The following is a 21,459-nucleotide window of genomic DNA, read 5'->3' on the forward strand; positions in this document are numbered from 1 at the left end:
TTACAGGTTGAGTATCCTTTATCTAAAATGCTCAGGTGCCCGGGCATGGTGGCTCACGCCTGTAATCCCAACACTGTGGGAGGCCCAGGCAGGAAGATCGCTTGAGCCCAGGAGTTCGAGCCAGCCTGGGCAATACAGCGAGACCTTGTCTCTACTAAAAATGAAAAAATTAGTCCAGCATGGTGGCGCATGCCTGTAATCCCAGCTATTCAGGAGGCTGAGATAAGATGAGCACTTGAGCTCAAGCTCAAGGCTACAAGGCTTGAGTTCAAGACGAGTTCAGGGCAGTGTATGCCTGTAATCCCAGCTATTCAGAAAGCTGAGGTGAGAAAATCGCTTGAGCTCAAGCTCAAGGCTTGAGTTCAGGGCTACAGTAGGCTGTGATCATACCGCTGCACTGCAGCCTGGGTAACAGAGACCGTGTCTTAAAAAATAAAAATAAAGTAAAATAAAATGCTCAGGACCAGAAATGTTTTGGATTTGAGATTTTTTTCCGATTTTGAAACATGTGGATTATAAACTTCCTGGGTAATCATCCCAAATCCAAAATTCTGAAATCAGTAATGCTCCAATAAACATTTCCTTCGAGCATCATGTTGGTGCTCAAAATGTTTTGGATTCTGGAGCATTTTGGGTTTCCAATGCTTAACCTGTAGCTAATTTACATTATTTTACAAACATAGAATAATTGTTGCACATGAATCTCTTTTGCCTCCACTATCTTAAAAGACAGCCCTCACAATTCATGCGGTAGCAGCTTCCTAAAACCCAAGCATAATGTTTAGGAGGAATTATGTGGCCTTCGTAGACTGGACTTCAAAATGTGATTGAAGTGCCAGCAATATCACACTAGCACTGTCTTCCAAATTTAAGTAAATGAGAAGCAATTACAAATAGCAACATTAAGCATTATAAAAAAATGACTAGCAAACTTAGCTTGAATATATTTGCAAGTTGGAAAGCTGTTTTCTCTCTTTTTTTTTTTTTGAGACGGAGTCTCGCTATGTTGCCCAGGCTGGAGTGCAGTGGCCTGATCTCAGCTCGCTGCAAGCTCCGCCTCCTGGGTTTACGCCATTCTCCTGCCTCAGCCTCCTGCGTAGGCGCCTGCCACCTCGCCCGGCTAGTTTTTCGTATTTTTTAGTAGAGACAGGGTTTCACCGTGTTAGCCAGGATGGTCTCGATCTCCTGACCTTGTGATCTGCCCATCTTGGCCTCCCAAAGTACTGGGATTACAGGCTTGAGTCACCGCGCCCGGCCTGAAAGCTGTTTTCTATGCTAACACGAGTTAAGAGAGCCTAGCTTTTGGTTCTGGTTTTAATACTTCCTGGATGTGATTACTGGAAATTACAATTTCCAATCATTGAGAGAATAATTCCAATTATGGGAGCAATTATTTAAACTCTCTTGTTAAAAGGGGGAAATTAAGATTGCATGTAATAAAATGGGAGGGCAGGAGGAGAGTGCCTTGTTTGGATAAACCTTACCTGACTGTATGAACTTGTAGATAAGCGAAGAAGATCTCTGATCATATCTTGATGTATCTTTTTGTATTCACAACCCTCAACAGTTAGTGTCCGTAGCTAAGAAAACAATTGCAAAGTATTTACTAAAATTTAATTATGAAAACACAACTAAATACTCATCTGGAAAACTGGCATTTTAAAAAGTCACTATGACTGAAAAACATATTTACCTCATGCTGTAACATTACTCTATCAATCAACAGTGCTCTGATATGTTGTTTTTTCCCATGGAGCTGGAAAACAAAGTAGCAACAAATATTTCAACATTTTCACTAATTGACTTCAACAATGGATGCCTCTAAATACCTTAGTAAGAGGTCAAAAAGGTCCCTGGTTGGCTGGTGAGTGGTGGTGGTATTTCCTTTATTCTAAAGACATCAGGCTTATATAAAAATATGCTATCTTAATTAATTTTATGGGTAATAGTAGAAATATCCCCCTTTTAAATAGCCCATCCAACACCCAGTTTTTCTCTGATAGTTTACTACTAGATCCACGCATGGGAGAGCAACAGAGTGGTGTTCTTATTCAGCTAAATACTGCAAGTACAAAAACAGCCTACTAAGACAATTGCTCAACTCTCTTAAATCTATAAATAGCCATAGCCTTTCAGGGTAATAATATATGTTTAGTACAAAATTTAATAATAATATCTTTTAGATTTCTAAAAGTTATAATTTAAGCTTTTATCCATATAATCTTCTACCTGGTCACCAAAGGCAGATAGTTGAGGCTCAAAGACTCTTCTTCTTCCACACCACAGCTCCTTAGTCATTAAGCCTCCCAATTCTACCATTTTCAAAACATGTTATTTCCATTTCAACACCAGTGACTTGACTCAGGCTGTGTTTTTCACCTGGAGTGTAATAGTTAACTCCCTCTTTTGCTTCCAGTATCAATCTCTTTGTACTTACTGTTCACAGTGGTGGCAGAGCTTTTTAATGTTTCGTGAATTGAGTGTTGACTTTTCCAATCAATATTCAAATCAGATCTACTTAAAAACAGTTAATGACTCTCCCACTGCTGAATATAAAACTGAAGCAAACCTAGTTTACCCCCTACAGCCGCTGGCCCCTAAAGCATGTGATGTTTTTATATCTCCTTGCCCTTTTACATGCCATTCCTTCTGCCTGAAGTATCTAGCAACTGTTGTCTAAACAATGAACTCACAGAACCTTTTTACACTCAATTTCAGTAAAAGTTTCTGGTATAAGAACACTGCCATGAACATCTCTTGGCTTACACTGATACTCTTTCTTCCAGGGTCCCAAAGAAGCTTACGATGACTTCTACTGCAGCATGAATATAATACAAGGTAACTTTTTCTCAGATCTACATAAAGTGCAATGCTTTAAGTTCATTCCTGTAGATAATTCCTCCTATTTTTAAATTCCTTCAAGTTCTTACAAGGTAGTCTCAATGCTATTGTCCAAATTCCCATTGAGAGTTTAGAGACTATCATGGAAACAGGCAGAAGATTCTGTATAAGAAAAACACATTTTTTGCTAGGATCCATTTGATTTCTACCATGATATTTTTAACTTTTACATATTCTTAAATCTACTATTTTTCCTTTTAGGGAAACTTCCTCTATATGATAAATAATATCCAAACTAGGAAGTTATTATACATCTTTAAAAAAAAAAATTAGTGCAGACTTTTAGGTGAAAATACTGACCCGATTTTCCATTGATTTCTTTACTAAGTTGAAGCTTTTCCATCGGGAGTCAAATTCATGCTTGTGAGATCCTTGGAATTGCAAAAGGTCTCCAATAATCTGTGTCAAAGAATTTCAAATTGTATTTGCAAGTCATCAATCCAAGCTTTATCATATTAATAATTATGCAACTATTAAATGACAACTGTACCTTTATAATAAGAAATAATGACTTGGTATCATCTTCTGAATTATCAAGTATGTGGTCTATAATGGGAGAAGGAAAAGGATTTTGGTTAAAATATTTTGAACTACTATAAGAATCTTGAGGCATTAGTTAAGAATCCATTAAGAAAAAAAATCACTGCACAATATTCTCACCATTTAGAATAAAAAACGTTAAGTAAACACATGCATGTTATAAATTAAAATTCCAAAATACTTATTCCAAAGTACAAATAAGTTAAATGTACAGATATACTTACTAAGAAGTTTCCTTATAACTGCAGCAATTGCTTCGCGGTGGTTCTCTCGAGACAGATCTATTTTGAAAACATAAAAGAAGGTATTTTAGACACTGAATGCTCCTCAGACTTTTAAAGTTAATATCAACAGGTTCGGTCAAGACCGGATGAACTATTGGAGAAAAAAATAGGTCTGCCTTCACCATAGCTGGATTAGTGGGGAGGCATGTTACAGCAACTTCTAAAACCTCTACACTTAAATGACCTGCTGATGAGATGTCTCTCATGCTTCAAGATAAAGAAAAATAATAATAATAAAAAATAAATAAAAAGACCTGCTTATAAAACTTCATGGGGCAAGAAGGTGGGAGGGGCGAGGGAAAGAAAAACCACCTTTGCTGATATTTCAAGGCTCTAGTCACTAATTACAGATTAAAACACATGGAATTTTCTAATTAGTGGGTGACCTAAATCAAGCAATTACACCCTAGCAATTAATGTATGTAACTAACTTTAGTGTTAATCCAGCAATGAGAAAGGGTGCTAAATTTCTAGTCATGTTACATTCGGAACATTAACGATAAAATGTTTTATGTAAATGTTATTATAAAACTTTATTATGATAGGAGGGTATAAAGTTCATTCAAATATAGGGTTACAATATTCCTATTTACACCAAGTATATTATATAAGTGCTAGAATAATTTTAAACATAAATGAACATTATGATATATAAAAGCCTACCTCTGTACATAGCATTCAAATACAGATTGACCCAATTTCTTACTGGCTATTCTTTAAATAATAATTTTCCAGTTTCTCCAGAATAGGCAAAAATGAGTACTGCATAATTCATATTCTTTTCATATATCAAAAAAGAGATTAGGAACATCATAATACAAAACTACTTCATTTTAGGCCAGGCAGGGTGGCTCACGGTTGTAATCCCAGCACTCTGGGAAGCGGAACTGGGTAGATCACTTGATGTCAGGAGCTGGAGACCAGCCTGGCCACCACGGTGAAACTCTGTCTCTACCAAAAATATAAAACTTAGCTGGGCTTGGTGGCGCATGCCTGTAATCATAGCTCTTTGGGAGGCTGAGGCAAGGAGAATCGTTTGAACCTGGGAGGCAGGGAGGCAGGGGTTGCAGTGAGCAGAGACCGCGTCACCACATTCCAGCCTGGGCAACAGAGTGAGACTCCGTCTCAAAACAAAACAAAACAAAAACACTACTTCATACTTCATTTTGTCCTTGTGGAGTTACTGACAAAAATAATCCACACAGATTTACTAGGATTAGGATTCACATACCATATTCAAGTCCAGTATACAACTTTGTCTCTTCCAAGGACACCATACTTGGTACTCTGTATAAAAACAAGAGTGCTTGCATTTATTAATAATACCAATACGAAGTATTAAAGGGAAAAGTTGCATTGCTGGACTGTTTAAACCAAAACAAAGATTATGTTCTTTTAACAGACACAGATTTCCCATCTTCAGTGGAAAAAATCAATCTATCTTTCTCAAGATCAATGCTGTTTCAGTAGGAATCATGTTATTTATCTTAAAGAAAAAATGTAGTAACTTCAGGGAGCCTCCTAAAGGAACATAATATTGATATCCAATATTCAAATGTAAAAGATTAAATACAATAAACATTTATATAAAGAAAAGTCAGCTTAATAATGGTACAACAGTTAAAACTCACAAATTTTACTAAAGCATATAGAACTGACAAGCTTATTTAGATAATCATTACCCTTCCTCTTAAAGTCAGTCAAACACATCTCTCCTAACATGTGCAATAAAAAGACCTCTTTTCGAAGAAATTCAGGCGTAAAAATCACTGTTTCCTAATTAAAGATCTGCCATAAAGAATTAGGATACCACAACCAGAGGCTACCCCGAGCCTATAAACGGTAGCCCTGCTCTGCAAGGCTACCACAACCAGACCCAACCAGTTAAATTCATTAAACAGTTAAAAGTCACTTTTTACATACGCAAGAACAGATTTTATTGGAAAATGAGAATTGATATATCTGAAATCTACATTTTCTCTAGTGAAAAATATACCTCATTTTCAATATTTTATTTCAAAATACGAGATTCAATTCAAAGCTTTTATTAAACAAAGAGATACATTCTAAAAGGAAAAACAGGCACAAATGCGGCAAGCATATAGAGTTAATAAACAGCAATCTTATTATTATTACTAATCACCAATGAACTGCACAGCACTTGCCATGAAGAAAATACCATTTTTAAATCAGCACATCCTGAGCTATATTGTATACCCTCAAAAAGTAGCTGAATTAAATGGGTTATCTCTACCTTAATATTTGACAATTATGAATTTATGAATTCAGGCATTTAAGTAATAGGAAAAAACATTTCTAAAATGTCAGTTACTTAACTATGTTCCTCACCATAACCCAGTACAGAGGATAGCAACAATACCTTCTCAAGTTTCAAAACCAAGCCCATAGAGTATAAACAAAGAATGGCTTCTTTTTCACTAACTTACTTCAAAGCTTAATATTTGTTTTCCTTCTATAAAGCTTCAACCACTGGCAAACTTGAGCATCTTATATATTTTTGCATGATCAAAAATATGTATGTATCCAAAATCTGTTAGTAGAAAATAAAATCAGATTCCTTTACATGAACGTCAAGTCTTTACTGAAATTAGATTTCACCAAAGAGAAAAGGCCTGTACTCAAGAGTAACAAGAATAAAACACAAGAGGGTTCCCACCCTCCCCCCCGCCATTGTTAGAGCAAGGGGAAGTGCTTGCTGTGAGCCATGCCATCAGAGTATGTGTCTCCCCACTGCTGCCATAAACAGTTTTCTGAAGGAGAAATATACAGCCTGCAGCTTACCCAGTCTGTATCTAATGCCATATAACATTAAGTCAAGCATGAACTTTAACTACTGTCACTTTAGTTACAGTCATATTATACAAATAAGAGTTTATGACCAATTATTCTCCATAGGTTTTACTATATCAAAAAAGCTGTCATTTGGGAATTTAAAGTTTTTCAAACAAGTTTCATCTAAGAGTCCTGACACCAAATTTCTTAAAATCCATGTGATACTTTGAATTGTTTTGTTACCAGGGAATCTGAAAAATTATCACTTATGCTGACTACTTTTAAAAATCCTGTATAAGATTGTAAAATATTAAGTAATATATTTAAATAAAAGCCTTATCTTCTTCCTTTACTTTTAAAACTTGGATTAAAATACAGCGTCCATATCTCCTACAAAGAGCTGACCCTTGAACAACACAGGTGTGGGTCTACTTACATGCAGATTTTTTTTTCAACTAAATGTATTAGCCAGATGAGAAATCTACACATTATGGAAGGCTGACTTTTCGTGTATGCGAGCTCTACAGGGCCTACTGTGGCACTTGAGGATGAGTGGATTTTGGTATGCTGTGGGTCCAATCTCCTAACTACACCAAGGGAAGACTATATATAGGACATATCTGGGTAGTACACATTACAGCTTTTAGTTATTCTTATCCACCATAATTTGATATTTTCTTGCCTACCACAAATTAACTGGCTTAGCATGTTTTACAGTAACTGCTTCTCAGCAAGTGTAGCTATTTACTTTTTTTCAAGACAGGATCTCCCTCTGTCACCCAGGCTGCAGTGCAGTGGTACGATCATGGCTCACTGCAGCCCCAACCTTCCCAGTTCAAGTGGACTCACACACACTTCAGGCTCTTGAATGCCACCAAGTCAGCTAATTTGTTTATTTATTTTTTGGTATAGACAGGGTCTCGCTATGGTGCCCAAGTTGGTCTCAAACGCCTGGTCCCAAGTAATCCTCCCACCTCCACCTCCCAAAGCACTGGGATTATAGGAATGAGCCATAGTGCTCTACCTCTTCTGACCTTTAGAAGATTTTGTACGAAAAGAAATCTCTATCCATTACCCAAGTAAAATATTATGACTCTATCTCTTTGTGACGTTATAGATCTACTTGTGCCCAGAATGTAATCTCTGATATATGAAATGGTTCTAGTAGCTTTTAGCTATGCACATAATCTTAGGTGAATAGGCTTAAGGCACTGTCTTACAGATCTATATTCTGACTAAAAGCTATAGTAATAGTATGTAAGTTAAATCAAATTCCATCACTACCTCCCCCTTCCCCATGTGAAATCCATCCTACTCATTCACTAGTTCATTTTATAAACCATATTATCATTTAACCTAAGGAACAATACAATTCAAAAAAATAATTCCAGCACAACATACTGTAAATAACACCTCTATATAATAATAATAAAGTTAAATCTGCTTCATAGCTTCTAGATAGTACCAGGCCACCTAACTTATAGTAAAATGTATTAAAATATTTGTACCACTAAAAAAAGACCTATGAATGTTCAACAACTACAGTATTCATACCACTAGATGGCAATCTTCTTTAGATATGATTAGAGCAGAACTATGAAAAGAATCACTGGTAGGAAAGAAGGGATGGTGAAAAATAACTATTAACACAAAAACAAAATATATAATACAAATCACATATGTAAATGAAGGCTGGGTGAATTGTCATGAAACAGCTGTAAACAATAATATAAAATTCTTCCTGTGTATAAGTGAAAGAACATCCTATCTTCCCAATAATCCTTCCCCTTCTAAATAAAAATAAACATAAAAGATGTAAAACCAAGCCACTAAAAGATTTTTTTTCCCTTCAAAGTATAAATGTTTCACAAGAGACAATTAGGCCTATTTTTGTGTTCTATTATCCAATTCAATCCTAGGTAGCAATAATAACTACAAACACAAACGAAAACCTGGCTCTTACCCTGCCAAGTGAACAAAGAGTTGCTAAGTAAAGAGAAATCTTATATGCTGCTAGATTTTAAATTAACTCTGAAAACAAGAACTATTTCCAAGTCTGACACACAAGCTTTTAAAAATAAATGAAAACAGTCAGAAGGTGAAATAAGGAGAAAACAGGGTTACTCACCGTGGAGTAGTAACTGTTTCCTTTTCTGTGTGCAGCTCCCCCAGCAGAGCTGGGTAGTTTCCTGGAGGTGCCAAGAGAGGTTAGCTAGCCCTGCCCCTCATTGCATAAGCAACACATCCTTTCACATATCAATGAAATGGTCTCACTATCAGACCTTAAGTATGAATTTCTTTGAGTGAAAAGTTAGTAAAAGCTGAGATCCTAAGGATGATTTAACTAAAAATAACGTAATAAATCTATCAGAGGAAAGGGGGCACAAAGTAAAGAAATATTTTGAGATGAAAAATGACTCCTCTACCTTGAGTAACCCTGTTTTTTAGATGTTAGTTTTTTGCATCCTGTGATAGCTGGTTAGACCTAAAAGATTATTTAGAGAATGGACTGCAAAAGGAAAAATGAATGACGATTTCAGGATTAAAGGCAAGTGTCCAAAATTCCTGTGACTCTGGAAAGACATAATCCAACTTCCACATCTATAAAGGTAGAATTATGAGTATAAACTATACCACAAATATTTCTCTTAAAACACTATCTAAAGGTTCCAAGAGCAAAATAGGTCTTAGTTTAAGATTAATTCAGCAACCTGTGATATCTGACAAAACTGTTAGAAATTCAAATTGTTTTCAATGGTACGAAATAAGAAAAAATTTATGCTTAATTACCCACAATTACTTTATTATATCCATCCTTGGAAACTGTAAAGTTTATAGTAAGTATAAGATATTTAGTGGCTGGGCGCAGCGGCTCACGCCTGTAATCCCAGCACTTTGGGAGGCAGAGGTGGGTGGATCACGAGGTCAGGAGTTCAAGACCAGTCTGGCCAAGATGCTGAAACCCCATGTCTACTAAAAATACAAAAATTAGCCGGGCATGGTGGCATATGCCTGTAATCCCAGCTACCCAGCTAAGACTAGAGAATCACTTGAACCTGGGAGGCGGAGGCTGCAGTGAGCTGAGATTGTGCCACTGCACTCCTGCCTAGGCAACGAGAGTGAAACTCCGTTTCAAAAAAAAAAAAAAAAGATATTTAGTAACTCTATATTGCTAAAGGCCCAAAGGTACACGGGATCTCCAAAGTGGATACCAATAGGTAGATCATTTACTTTTATGCTTAGGACATGGCTTTTTATTTTTTGTCAATCTCTAATATAATAATATAGCACAGAAGATAGGTCTTCCCATTTAGTAGCCACTCCCCTGAACAATGAGATTTTAAGACCATCCCACATACCCTATTAGGACTAAGTTAGATATTTTCACAGGAAAACTAAAAAGTAACCTAAGCTTTGGCTGGGGCGTGGTGGCTCATGCCTGCCAGTAATCCCAGCACTTTTGGATGTGGAGACAGGTGGATCACCTGAGCTCAGGAAATTGAGACCAGCCTAGACAACATAGCGAAACCCCATCTCTACAAAAAAATATGAAAATTAACTGGGCGTGGTGACCCACACCTACAGTCTCAGTTATTTGGGAGCTAACGTGGGAGGATCACTTGAGTCCAGGAGATGGAGAGTGCAGTGAACCAAGATTGTGTCACTGCATTCCAACTTGGGCAACAGAACAAGACCCTATCTCAAAAGAACTAAAAAAATAAATACATAAATAAAAAAGCCGGTGTGGTGGCTCACACCTGTAATCCTAGCACTTTGGGAGGCCAAGGTGGGAGGATCACTTGAGCTCAGAGACCAGCCTGGGCAACATAGTGAGACCTTGTCTCTATTTTTTTTTAAAAGAAGAAAAAAAAAGAAGTAAACTAAGCTTCTGGGGGTTTTTTTGTTTGTTTGGTTTTTTTTAAATCACTGTACTCTTTCTTCCAGAAGACAAAGACTACTAATATACACACAAGGCAATCTTAATACTGAGTAATCTGACAAAAAAAATTATACCAGCTAGAATTTTACCTAAGATTTATATAAATTTAAATGTTTTAAAAAAGAATTATATAAAGCTGAATGTGGTGGCTCACGCCTATAATCCCAGCACTTTTGGAGGTCGAGGCAGGCAGATCACTTGAGGTCAGCAGTTCGAGACCAGCTTGGCCAACATGGTGAAACCCTGTCTCTACTAAAAATACAAAAAAAAAAAAATTAGCCAGGCGTGGTGGCATACACCTGCAATACTACCTACTTGAGAGGGTGAGGCAGGATAATAGCTTGAACCCGGGAGGCAGAGGTTGCAGTGAGCCAAGATAGCGCCATTGCACTCTAGCCTGGGTGACAAAAGCGAAACTCCACCACAAAAAAAATTAAAATACAAAAATTAGCTGGGTGTGGTGGCAGGTGCCCGTAATCCCAGCTACTCAGGAGGCTGAGGAAGGACAATCGCTTGAACCCGGGAGGTGGAGGTCGCAGCGAGCTGAGATCACACACTTCACTCCAGCCTGGGCAACAGAGCAAGACTGTCTCAAAAAAAAAAAAAAAAAAAAGAATCATGAATTGCTATGTGCTTCTAAAAACTGGGCTGGTATTTCAGAAAATGCATAATGTCTCCTAATACCACAGCCAAACTGTTATTAACAATAGATATTTTCCTCAGACATCTTAAGACATTACACTAAAATATTCATATAACAATTATGTGTTTCATTTTCTCCCTGACCTAGTACATTTTCCCATTTCCTATGGAGCAACTAACGTGCTAAGTTAATTCTCTTTCTCTACTAGTTTCAAACTGATCTGCTGGGCCGGGCGCGGTGGCTCAAGCCTGTAATCCCAGCACTTTGGGAGGCCGAAACGGGCGGATCACGAGGTCAGGAGATCGAGACCATCCTGGCTAACATGGTGAAACCCCGTCTCTACTAAAAAATACAAAAAACTAGCCGGGCGAGGTGGCAGGCGCCTGTAGTCCCAGCTACTCGGGAGGCTGAGGCAGGAGAATGGCGTGAACCCGGAAGGGCGGAGCTTGCAGTGAACTGAGATCCGGCCACTGCACTCCAGCCTGGGTGACAGAGCGAGACTTCGTCTCAAAAAAAAAAACAAACAAAACAAAACAAAAAAAAAAAACTGATCTGCTGATAATCACCATAAATTATGCTATAGATATTCATTCTTCACACCAGGCAGTATGAATTTGTATCAAAGAACAATGGGACCATCTATTGGAATAACTGTATTAGTTTTTTCAAATCAATTTAGATTTAGAAGATTTTAACAATTACTAACCTATATTAAAATAAGCATTTTAGAAATTTTAAAGGCTATTTTATGATACTTTATGAGATTAACCATCTGTTAAAAAAAAGTAAAAATGTTACACATAGGAAATAAATGTCAAAAGCTATACTTTGCCAAAATAAAGCTTCAGCTGAAGGTAATGACAGTTATAAATTAAATACAATTCCATTAAGAACTTGTAAAAGCCAAAGGAAGACTTAAAACTCCCTCTTTTGGCAATTCAAAGGCAAAGAGATGTTCATTTATTCTTAATTCTACTTTATATAATCACTATCCCCCACAGATATATGTAACTAAAAACAACCCTAAAAATACGTATTATTCAATGATTTTTAAAAATTGAAGTTTTATTTCATTATATTATTAGGTATATATCAGGAAGCATTTTATATTTTTATCTATATATGTTTAAATATATAAACATGTACATATATTTAATACAGATTTTTATTACTTCATTACATTATTACATTAAATTTTCACTCTAAATGTGCAAGCGCTAAAACGCAAAACCTTTCAGGCTAAATTTATCTTTACTTTTTAACTTTTCTGGGAAAAGCCAATAAAAGGATACTCAGGATCAATTTTATAGCTTATAATACATAGTAATATAAACTAATAGTCTGTATTATATGGTATTCATAAGATTATCATAATATATTCTTTTCCTTATTAAAATGCACTTCATTATACAAAAATCTAATTGGTTTTATAATAATCAAATATATGAAGCTTTTGTCATGATGCACATTTATTTCAAAGGATAAAGCCTTTTGCTTCAACTCACTCTTACAATGTACATGTCATCAAGACACAGGCTGATACGAACTGCAAGGAAAATTCCTTGGCCTCTTTAGCAGACCCTTCAGCAGTGCATCCTAATGATCACTCAGTACTGAAAATTTACTAACATTAAAAACACATGCTTTTGCTCTTAAATTGTTGGATTAAATGACCACAATTCTAATTGCTGACACTTTCAAGCAGAACTCAATTTGCTGACGTGCTAGGTTTGCTAAGTATGAAATAGCTTTTTGCATGCCATAAAAGGCTCAAGTTCTTACTGTAATACACACTGTTAAGATCATAGGTGAAAATCAAAATAATTTTTGAAGGCTCTTATTTTTAAATATTATTCAAAATCAATCTTTTTTCCTGGTACAAATCCTCTTATATCAAACAACAAAACTAATGAAAAACAAAAGTTCTTTAAAAAAGAATTCGGCAAATTCCTAGACATACTTATAACAGATGTCCTTACCTGAAATGACCCTAACTTCTCCTTCTTAAACTTAATAATCTAAAAAGCTCAATGCCTAAGAACAATTTTTTGGAGTGAAAAAAATGGGAAATGCATGACTCCAAACAATGACTACACAAAGTATGGGAAAGACACGTAAGCCACATTTTGAAACCACTTCTTGAGGCTTTTTAACGTTTTTGTTGCAAAATCAGTAAATCATTTTCCCCTTTGTGTTTTTTGAGGGGGAAGAGAGGGCACTTACTAATTGAATGTTATTTACATGTGATTTCATTAACTTGCTTAGTAACGAGATACTGATGTTGAAAAAAAGATCTTAATATATTTAAATTATTATCTACTTAATAATTAAGCTAAAATTAATATATACTGCTGATTTTATGCTTTTTCTTTTTTTTTTTTAATTTTTTTTGAGACAGGGTCTCACTCTGTTGCCCAGGCTAGAGTGCAGCAGCATGATCTCGGCTCACTGCAACCTCCGCCTCCCAGGCTCAAGCAATCCTCCCACCTCAGCTGGGACTACAGGTATGTGCCACCACGCCCAGCTCATTTTTGTATTCTTTGTAGAGACAGGGGTTTGCCATGTCATCCGGGCTGATCTCGAACTCCTGCACTCAAAGGATCTGCCTGCCTCATAAGCCACCACACTGGGCCTCTGCTGATTTTATTCTAACTTAATTTTTTTCACCTTAAATGGCAGAACTAACAATGGATTCAATTTAGCTATTCATTCAAAGTAATAACACTCTGAAAACACTTAAAAAATCATAACAAACTGACAGATACAAAAAGTTCAAAATCATAATGAATAAGATTGAAGAAATCTTTATTTTTTAAAAAAAGATTTTTGCTACAAAATCCTAAAACAACATTTGCTACAGACAAAAAAAAGTAGTATTTTTCCTTTTTAAAAGAACATCATTTATTTTAATTAACTCAGTAAACTAATAGATTAACTTAATATCTTCACATTTGATATTTTAAAATTAATACCTGAAGTTACTCTATCCTGGTACCATGGGAAAATCTGAATAAAGCCTTCAGGTTTATAGACCTAAATTGTACCTCTGATATTTTTGACCTTAACAGTGACAAATAAAAAGGTTAAACTGATACAGAAGTAACAGCAATAACAATAACAAACCAATAACTCATTAAGTGACTAAGACCTAAAATATATGCTAAGTGGCAAAATAAAGTAGTTATTTTTACTTACAAGTTAGTAACTGGCTCTCCTTTCAACGGAGGTAGGAGGTTTCCAGAGCCAATTAAACAGTTGTGCACTATAGTCAGACTCTGTAGAATATCATCTCTAGAAAAAAACGAAAGACATTTCATATTTTAGAAGACTCCAAATCCCTATTTAACAAGCCTGCTAGAGCCTAGCACAAAAGTTTTATCATGTGGGGATATAAATGATTAAGGTAAAGAAATAACAAATGTCTTCAGTTTACCAAGAGTAAAGAACAATTAAACATATATTTATTGCTAACACTATGCTTGCTTACATTTAAACAGGCTCTAAATAATCACAAGTAACAATAATTAACTGCCCTTTGTGAAACAATTGTTAATTTAAGCATCCCTTTACCGAAGACCACTGCCACTAATAAAAAGAGGAAATAATGCTACAGAAGATCTTCCAGCTTATTCCATCTTTTAAAAATGGGACTACTTAAACATTTACTCCAAAAAGCAGTTCAGAGCACGACAGAGTTAATGTTAGTCAATCATACTTCTTTCTCCAAGCCCATTCCTAAATCTGCTTATGAAAAATTTGTGGCGTTTGACACATTAACTTTCTTGCTATTATTTCAGAAACTTTCAAAGATTCAAACTATGAAAGTCTAATGGTTTCAAATACTTATTTCTTGTTAAATACCTGTGGAAGAAGAAACAAAAATCTCATAGAAATAATTCTCAAAATAACATTTTGAGAACACCACAATAAAATCTAAGCTGAGTCTAGGAAAACAGGCATTCCTTTCAAAGAAGGTATATCTACGTCCACACTTTCCAAAAGATATACAAGTGAACCTGCTAAGTAGAAGGTAATAAAAAAAAAATTAGAAAAAGAAACCCAGACTTTTTGTGTTTAAAATGTTTAAGTATTGTCAAATTTTCTGTTATACAACATTATATTAAATGATTTTTTAAGTACATGTATAGCAGATTTTCAAAACACAATTGAAAATGAATACATAAGCTATGCCACAGATAAAGCAACAAAACACGTCTGTACTCTGCAACTGAATAACTCTAATTATAAAATAAAACCAACCTAGACATTTCAAGTTTTCCATCCCCACAATGTTGGAGTTTGATAAGCTCAGGCTGAAGAAAGGAGTCCAAAAGATAAAAGGCAAAAGACACTTCTTCTAAAGAAGGAACATGCCACTGGATTCCCAGATTCCATAAGTCCCCGGGTTTGCCCCAGTCCTAGAAAAGAACAGCATCTACTCAGCAAGTTGATAAATTAAAAACGGTAACAACAACAACAAACCCACATACATATACACAATTTTTAACATTTAAAAGAAAATGTACACATAATCCAAACCTAAGCTAGCAAATGACATACAAAAAAGTAGCATGAAAACAACATCTTATTGCCTCTTCGTTATCACTCCTGAAAAAAGTCTCCCTGAAGAGTACGCATTATAATATGAGTTTGCTCTAAGAGTGATACTATAAAAGTGACAATGAGTTTATGTGAGGCTTAGTTTAGCAATAAAATTATATTAGACTACAGACATTAGATACGGCATACCAAGTTGTTTCACATACCAACAGGAAAGAAAACTAGAGTTTTAGTTCCATGCAAAGTGAGACAGCACAAGTTTCACACATTCCAATAATAGTTTTAATAATCTATCTTAAAAATAAAAAACTAACATCTTTATATGCAAAAAAAATAACACTTTGAATGCCTTAAAACAAAAAACATCAACATATCCTTGAATCCTAAAGTATTGAAAATGCTTGCCTTGATAGGAAAGTATTCAGAAGGAGGCTTGTCAAAGCCACCTGGCACACTGCAGTATTCTGTAGGGTAGATAAGTGTGGTAGAACGGAGAAGATGATGCAAAAGGTTACAAGACAGAGTGTAACCCTGCTTACAGGTTAAATGTAGGGTTCTTTGGAGAATCTTTACAAGCTGCTCCCTATAAAGAAGCAACTTCCTTCCATCCACTCGGGTAATCTAAAAAGAGGGAAAAAATAGTTGAAGATATTTTGGTTAAAAGACCAAGAACCAGTCATTAATGCAAAGTTCAATGTTTGGCCACTAACATAGTCTAAAATAGTGTTTCTCTAAATGACTTTAACTAATTTTAGGATTTTCATTTTAACTGTATTCTAATTATTTGTTTGTGAAATCAAACACATTTTCTGAGCTTAAGTTTTCATGCACCATAGTAACATCCCTTTCAAAAGAGTCTATTCTCCTAAGACTAAACCTAATTAAACTTTTTTTTTTTTTTGAGACGTTGTCTCGCTCTGTCGCCCAGGCTGGAGAGCAGTGGCACGATCTTGGCTCACTGCAACCTTCACCTCCCGGGTTCAAGCGGTTCTCCTGCCTCAGCCTCCTGAGTAGCTGGGATTACAGGCACATGCCACCACGCCCAGCTAATTTTTGTATTTTTAGTAGAGACGGGGTTTCACCATGTTGGTCAGGCTGGTCTCCATCTCCTGACCTCATGATCCGCCCGCCTCGTCCTCCAAAGTGCTGGGATTACAGGCGTGAGCCACTGCGCCCAGCCCTAATTAAGCTTCCGAAAAAACTGATAAAGAAAACTTAAGTTTGATTGATGGCCAAATTTAAATAGTAGACCAAAAAAATTCCCAAATCTGATCAACTTTTTCAATTACTGAGTTACCCATATTAGAATTAACTGGTAAAACTAAGTTAAGTAGATGGTTGAACATGCAGTGATCAACTATACCACTCCTTTGACAATAAGAGTATGATATATTCTGACTTTCTGAAGCCTCATCATAAATTTCCAAAACTCAGACTTTTCATATGTTTTAAAGTCATTTTGTCAGGAAGAGCTAAATCCTAAAAGCAAGTCAATGTTTTCATAGTCATGTTTTTTATTCCAAAGATTTATAATACCTCAGACAAAAGTTGAAGATTCCATAGTAATTCCTTGTCTAGCTCTTCATCATTTAATACATCATCATCTAAAAGCAGCAAAATAGTATTAGGGGGGAAAAAAACTATGCATTCAACTAAATACAGCATTTTAAAATATTTCTATTTAATATTTCCAATAGCTGAGGAAAGCCTCTTTTAGGAAGACTTATTATTTCTTCTTCATGAAGCTGAGCTTGCTCCAAAAGGAGGCAGAAACAAAATTTTCAAGAAAATAAACACACCAACCAAGACTTCTGCTTCTCTATATCTCACAAAATAACTGATATTCTTCTTCTTATTTATTTATTTATTTTTGAGAAAGACTCTCGCTCTGTCGCCCAGGCTGGAGTGCAGTGGTGCAATCTCAGCTCACTGTAAGCTCTGCCTCCCGGGTTCACGCCATTCTCCTGCCTCAGCCTCCTGAGTAGCTGGGACTACAGGTGCCCGCCACCATGCCCGGCTAATTTTTTTTTTTTTTTTTTTTTAGTAGAGACAGGGTTTCACCATGTTAGCCAGGATGGTCTTGATCTCCTGACCTTGTGATCCGCCTGCCTTGGCCTCCCAAAGTGCTTGGATTACAGGCGTGAGCCACCGCACCTGGCCAATAACTGATATTTTTGAAGGTAACCTCTGGATGGTTGTTGTATACGAATATTAATAAAGTAACATTTTTAAGCTACTGCCAACCTGGATGATACCTTTTTGGAGACAATTTCTCCTCAAATTACAAATCAAAATATTGTGTAGCTAAAAGAATCTGTTGTCATTAACAGTTTTAGAAACCAAGAAAAAAACTTACCCAAATTGTAAAGAGAGAATAATGACCTTATGACTTACTCATTGTAAGCTGAGTTATAACACTGCAGCAGTGGGGAACAAAGAGCTTCAAAGATTCTTCTGGGCAGCACTGAAAACATATTTGTATAAATAAGTTTTTTTTTGAAAGGCAAATATATACTAGCATTATTATTTTCAGTGGTAACAAAAAGCTATAAATAAGCAGCTACTAAAAGAACTATGTATTTTAAGCATACAAGCACCTCTGAAATAATTAACCATATAAACTTGTTGATTGTTGAGTCATTAACACATCAGTTCAAAAAAATAAACTCACCTTTACAGCAGCGCGGCACATGTCTGCCACCATGCGACCTGCTACTCTTGTTTCAAATATATGTGAAGTAGAAAAATTAAAAACCTTCTGAAGGGCCACCTGTTAAGATATGTAAGAAATGAAAATGTCTAATGAGCATGTTTTCAGAAAACTAAACATCTTATAGAACATAAAAGAAAACGATATATATATTTAGACAATTCCAAAACTAAACAAATGGGCAATTTTTAACCATCTGATTTTATAAGAATTTGTTTAATAATGTTACATTCAGGTCTAAGAACCATCTTTGTCCAAGATCCTAACTTGAACAAAATATTTGAGGTACTGGCTGGGTGCGGTGGCTCACACCTGTAATCCTAGCACTTTGGGAGGCTGAGGCAGGAGGATCACTTGACATCAGGAGTTCAAGACCAGCCTGGCCAACATGGCGAAACCCTGTCTCCACTAAAAATGCAAAAATTGACCAGGCATGGTAGTGCATGCCTGTAGTCCCAGTTGCTGAGGAGGCTGAGGCATGAGAATTGCTTGAACTGGGGAGGTGGAGGTTGCAGTGAGCCAAGATCGCGCCACTGCACTCCAGCCTGGGTGACAGAGTGAGACTGTCTCACACACACACACACAAAAAAAAAAAAAAAAAAAAAAAATTGAGGTATAAGATTTCACTTGCCACAGAAACCCTACACATAAAATTATACCTGGTGGAAGCAAATGCAATTTAATTATCTTCCTGGCTAATTGAATACAACAAAAGGAATTTTTTGGAATAACTAATATAATTTGTCATCCTGACAACTACAAACTAGATACCTATCCTTACCCTAAAAGACCCGAAGCAGTCTATTTATTTTACAAACACGTCACAAAACTTTAATTTACTTGCTCATTGGAACAATGAGTTCTAAACCTGGGTTAATAATACTGAAAAGTATAAACAACTCCTTTTGGTTAAACAAGAGATGATTTGTGTTCATTTCTTTATACTAACATAATCATAGCATTTATTTCACCCAGTTGTAAGGCAATTTGGCTTTCAGGATTAACATATTTAACAGTGATAATTACAGATGACGGGAGAAAAAACAGAAATGAAAATAAAGTGGAGTCTTAAAGGCTACAGATAATAGGTACCACACTACAGGTAACAGGTACCAACCAATATTGAATAAGTCAATGCTTACTGAATGTCTTATGAAGATAACTACTTCTAATCCATCAATTAGTCTTAGGATTTAATTTCTATCATGCGAGTGATGTCATAAGCAATTTCTAAAACTCAGCTGAGTAATTGTTTTTAATTGTAAAATTAAACAATACAGTTGTTTCTTGTTGTTCATGGTAGTCATGTTCTATAAATTTGCTGTGACAACTGAACTAGCAAATACTGAACCATTGCTCCCAGGGGAAATACAGGATTATGTTCCTGTGAACCTATAGTGACAACATTTTCATCAACTGAACAATACATAATCCTAAGTGTGTTTATGTTTACAGACAACTTATTTAATACATATTGTTGATTCGCTAACATTTAATCCCCAGTCAACAGCACTATAACCCATGCCTGTTGACACTTACCCAGCACAGTGTTTTTTCCATTAGGCATAGCACAACTCTCTTATGCTTAGGAACCCTTTAAACCACTTTAAACACTAAACGCTTGGGAGTCATTTTTGACATTTTTAAACAGCAGAATCACCAACAAAAAGCACAAAAATGTAAAAATATGGCATTAAATAGATCGCAAAGGGGACAGCTGTTTAAGTGGAGCTGGATATAAGAAGGCAGAGTGCCTAGTTTGCTCTCAGCTGAGAACACATGGTATATGTGAGATCAAATTTAGGTAACTAAATTTTTGTCAGTCACAAAAGCTTTGATTCTCGGGTTGCAAATAATTAGAGCAAATAGGTAAATCTGCAAATATGAAATTTGCAAATAATGAGGAGCAACTGTACATTTCTTTAAAACTTCAGTATGAATGTAAATGATAAACTGCATGATATACACAAAGTAACCTGAAGTCAATTTTAAAACATCAAATGAAACTTAAAAGCTGGAAGTTTAATTTTTGTAGCAATGTTCTTACCATAAATATTTCTTTGGAACATTGGGTGAGGATTGTACTAAACGTAGAAGACAGACCTAATTCGACCAAACTCTCCAAGTGTGTCATTTTCTCAGTTTCTGTCTCTTCTCTTGTTTGCTCCAATGTGCTACTTTCTATAAGTCCAAAGCATCTAAATAATCCAAACAAAGCATAATTTCAGCAACTAAAATCTGGTTTGACATTTTTGGTGGTGATTAGGTAACTCTCTATTGTCCTAACTATTCAAGTGACAGCTACTTAATTTCTACGTAGTTCACAAATCGATTATCCTTTTATAACTTCAGGAGCACCAGTAGTAGCTAAATAAAGGTTATAATGCAGAAATAAACTACAGTTTCTGGGATAGAAGAGTCATTTTCTAGAATGTCAGCTAAATGTTGGTGTGGGTTACAAGCTCACCTGTCCATAAATTGTAAGACGAAGTCCTCAAATTCAGCTGTGGCTGAACAAAGTTCTCGTTCCACCTATAATGTCCCAATGCAAAGAAAGATTACATATAGCCTTAGTTTTTTTTTTCCCTGAACTAACAAAACTCAATTATTGCCTGCCAAATATATCTACACTAAACCATTATATTGGGTACTATGAGAAACAGCACCATACTTGCCTATCAATTTAGAACGACTTGATCTACTACTTTCTAGGAACCAAAGAAAAGAAGCAATTAATGTTATTTTACAAGGGCCAAATACAGAAGTCAAGCAGCTATCTTTATTATAAATTCAGTTTTCAAAACTGCTGATATATGTAAAGTCTAGTCTCTCACTACCTGAATGTCCAAAAAAAACAAACAACAACATGCTTTCGGCTAGGTGCAGTGGCTGGCCAGACACTGTGGCTCATGCCTACAATCCTAGCACTTTGGGAGGCCAAGGCGAGCGGATCACTTGAGGTCAAGAGTTCAAGACCAGTCTAGCCAACATGGCAAAACCCCACTGCTACTAAAAATACACACACACAAAATTAGCCAGGCAAGGTGGCACACGCCTGTAATCCCAGCTACCCGGGAGGCTAAGGCAC

General features: G+C 35.9%; 1 protein-coding gene across 4 annotated transcripts in view; it reads right to left on the reverse strand.

The window, feature by feature from the left end:
* LOC105465033 (proteasome activator subunit 4) overlaps positions 1–21,459 on the reverse strand; it is a 107,491-nt gene that overhangs the window by 41,468 nt on the left and 44,564 nt on the right. For all 4 annotated transcript variants that reach the window (XM_071076676.1, XM_071076677.1, XM_071076674.1 and 1 more), the window contains 14 exons: positions 20,839–20,903; positions 20,419–20,569; positions 18,333–18,431; positions 18,056–18,125; positions 17,198–17,265; positions 16,067–16,282; positions 15,362–15,519; positions 14,297–14,392; positions 4,957–5,012; positions 3,666–3,722; positions 3,392–3,447; positions 3,202–3,300; positions 1,694–1,756; positions 1,485–1,580 (listed from right to left, as the gene is read on the reverse strand). In XM_071076676.1, coding sequence (XP_070932777.1) covers positions 1,485–1,580; positions 1,694–1,756; positions 3,202–3,300; positions 3,392–3,447; positions 3,666–3,722; positions 4,957–5,012; positions 14,297–14,392; positions 15,362–15,519; positions 16,067–16,282; positions 17,198–17,265; positions 18,056–18,125; positions 18,333–18,431; positions 20,419–20,569; positions 20,839–20,903 — 1,350 coding nt within the window. The remainder of the gene's footprint in view (positions 1–1,484; positions 1,581–1,693; positions 1,757–3,201; positions 3,301–3,391; positions 3,448–3,665; positions 3,723–4,956; positions 5,013–14,296; positions 14,393–15,361; positions 15,520–16,066; positions 16,283–17,197; positions 17,266–18,055; positions 18,126–18,332; positions 18,432–20,418; positions 20,570–20,838; positions 20,904–21,459) is intronic.

Source organism: Macaca nemestrina, chromosome 13 (genome assembly GCF_043159975.1).
Source record: "Macaca nemestrina isolate mMacNem1 chromosome 13, mMacNem.hap1, whole genome shotgun sequence".
NCBI lineage: Eukaryota > Metazoa > Chordata > Mammalia > Primates > Cercopithecidae > Macaca > Macaca nemestrina.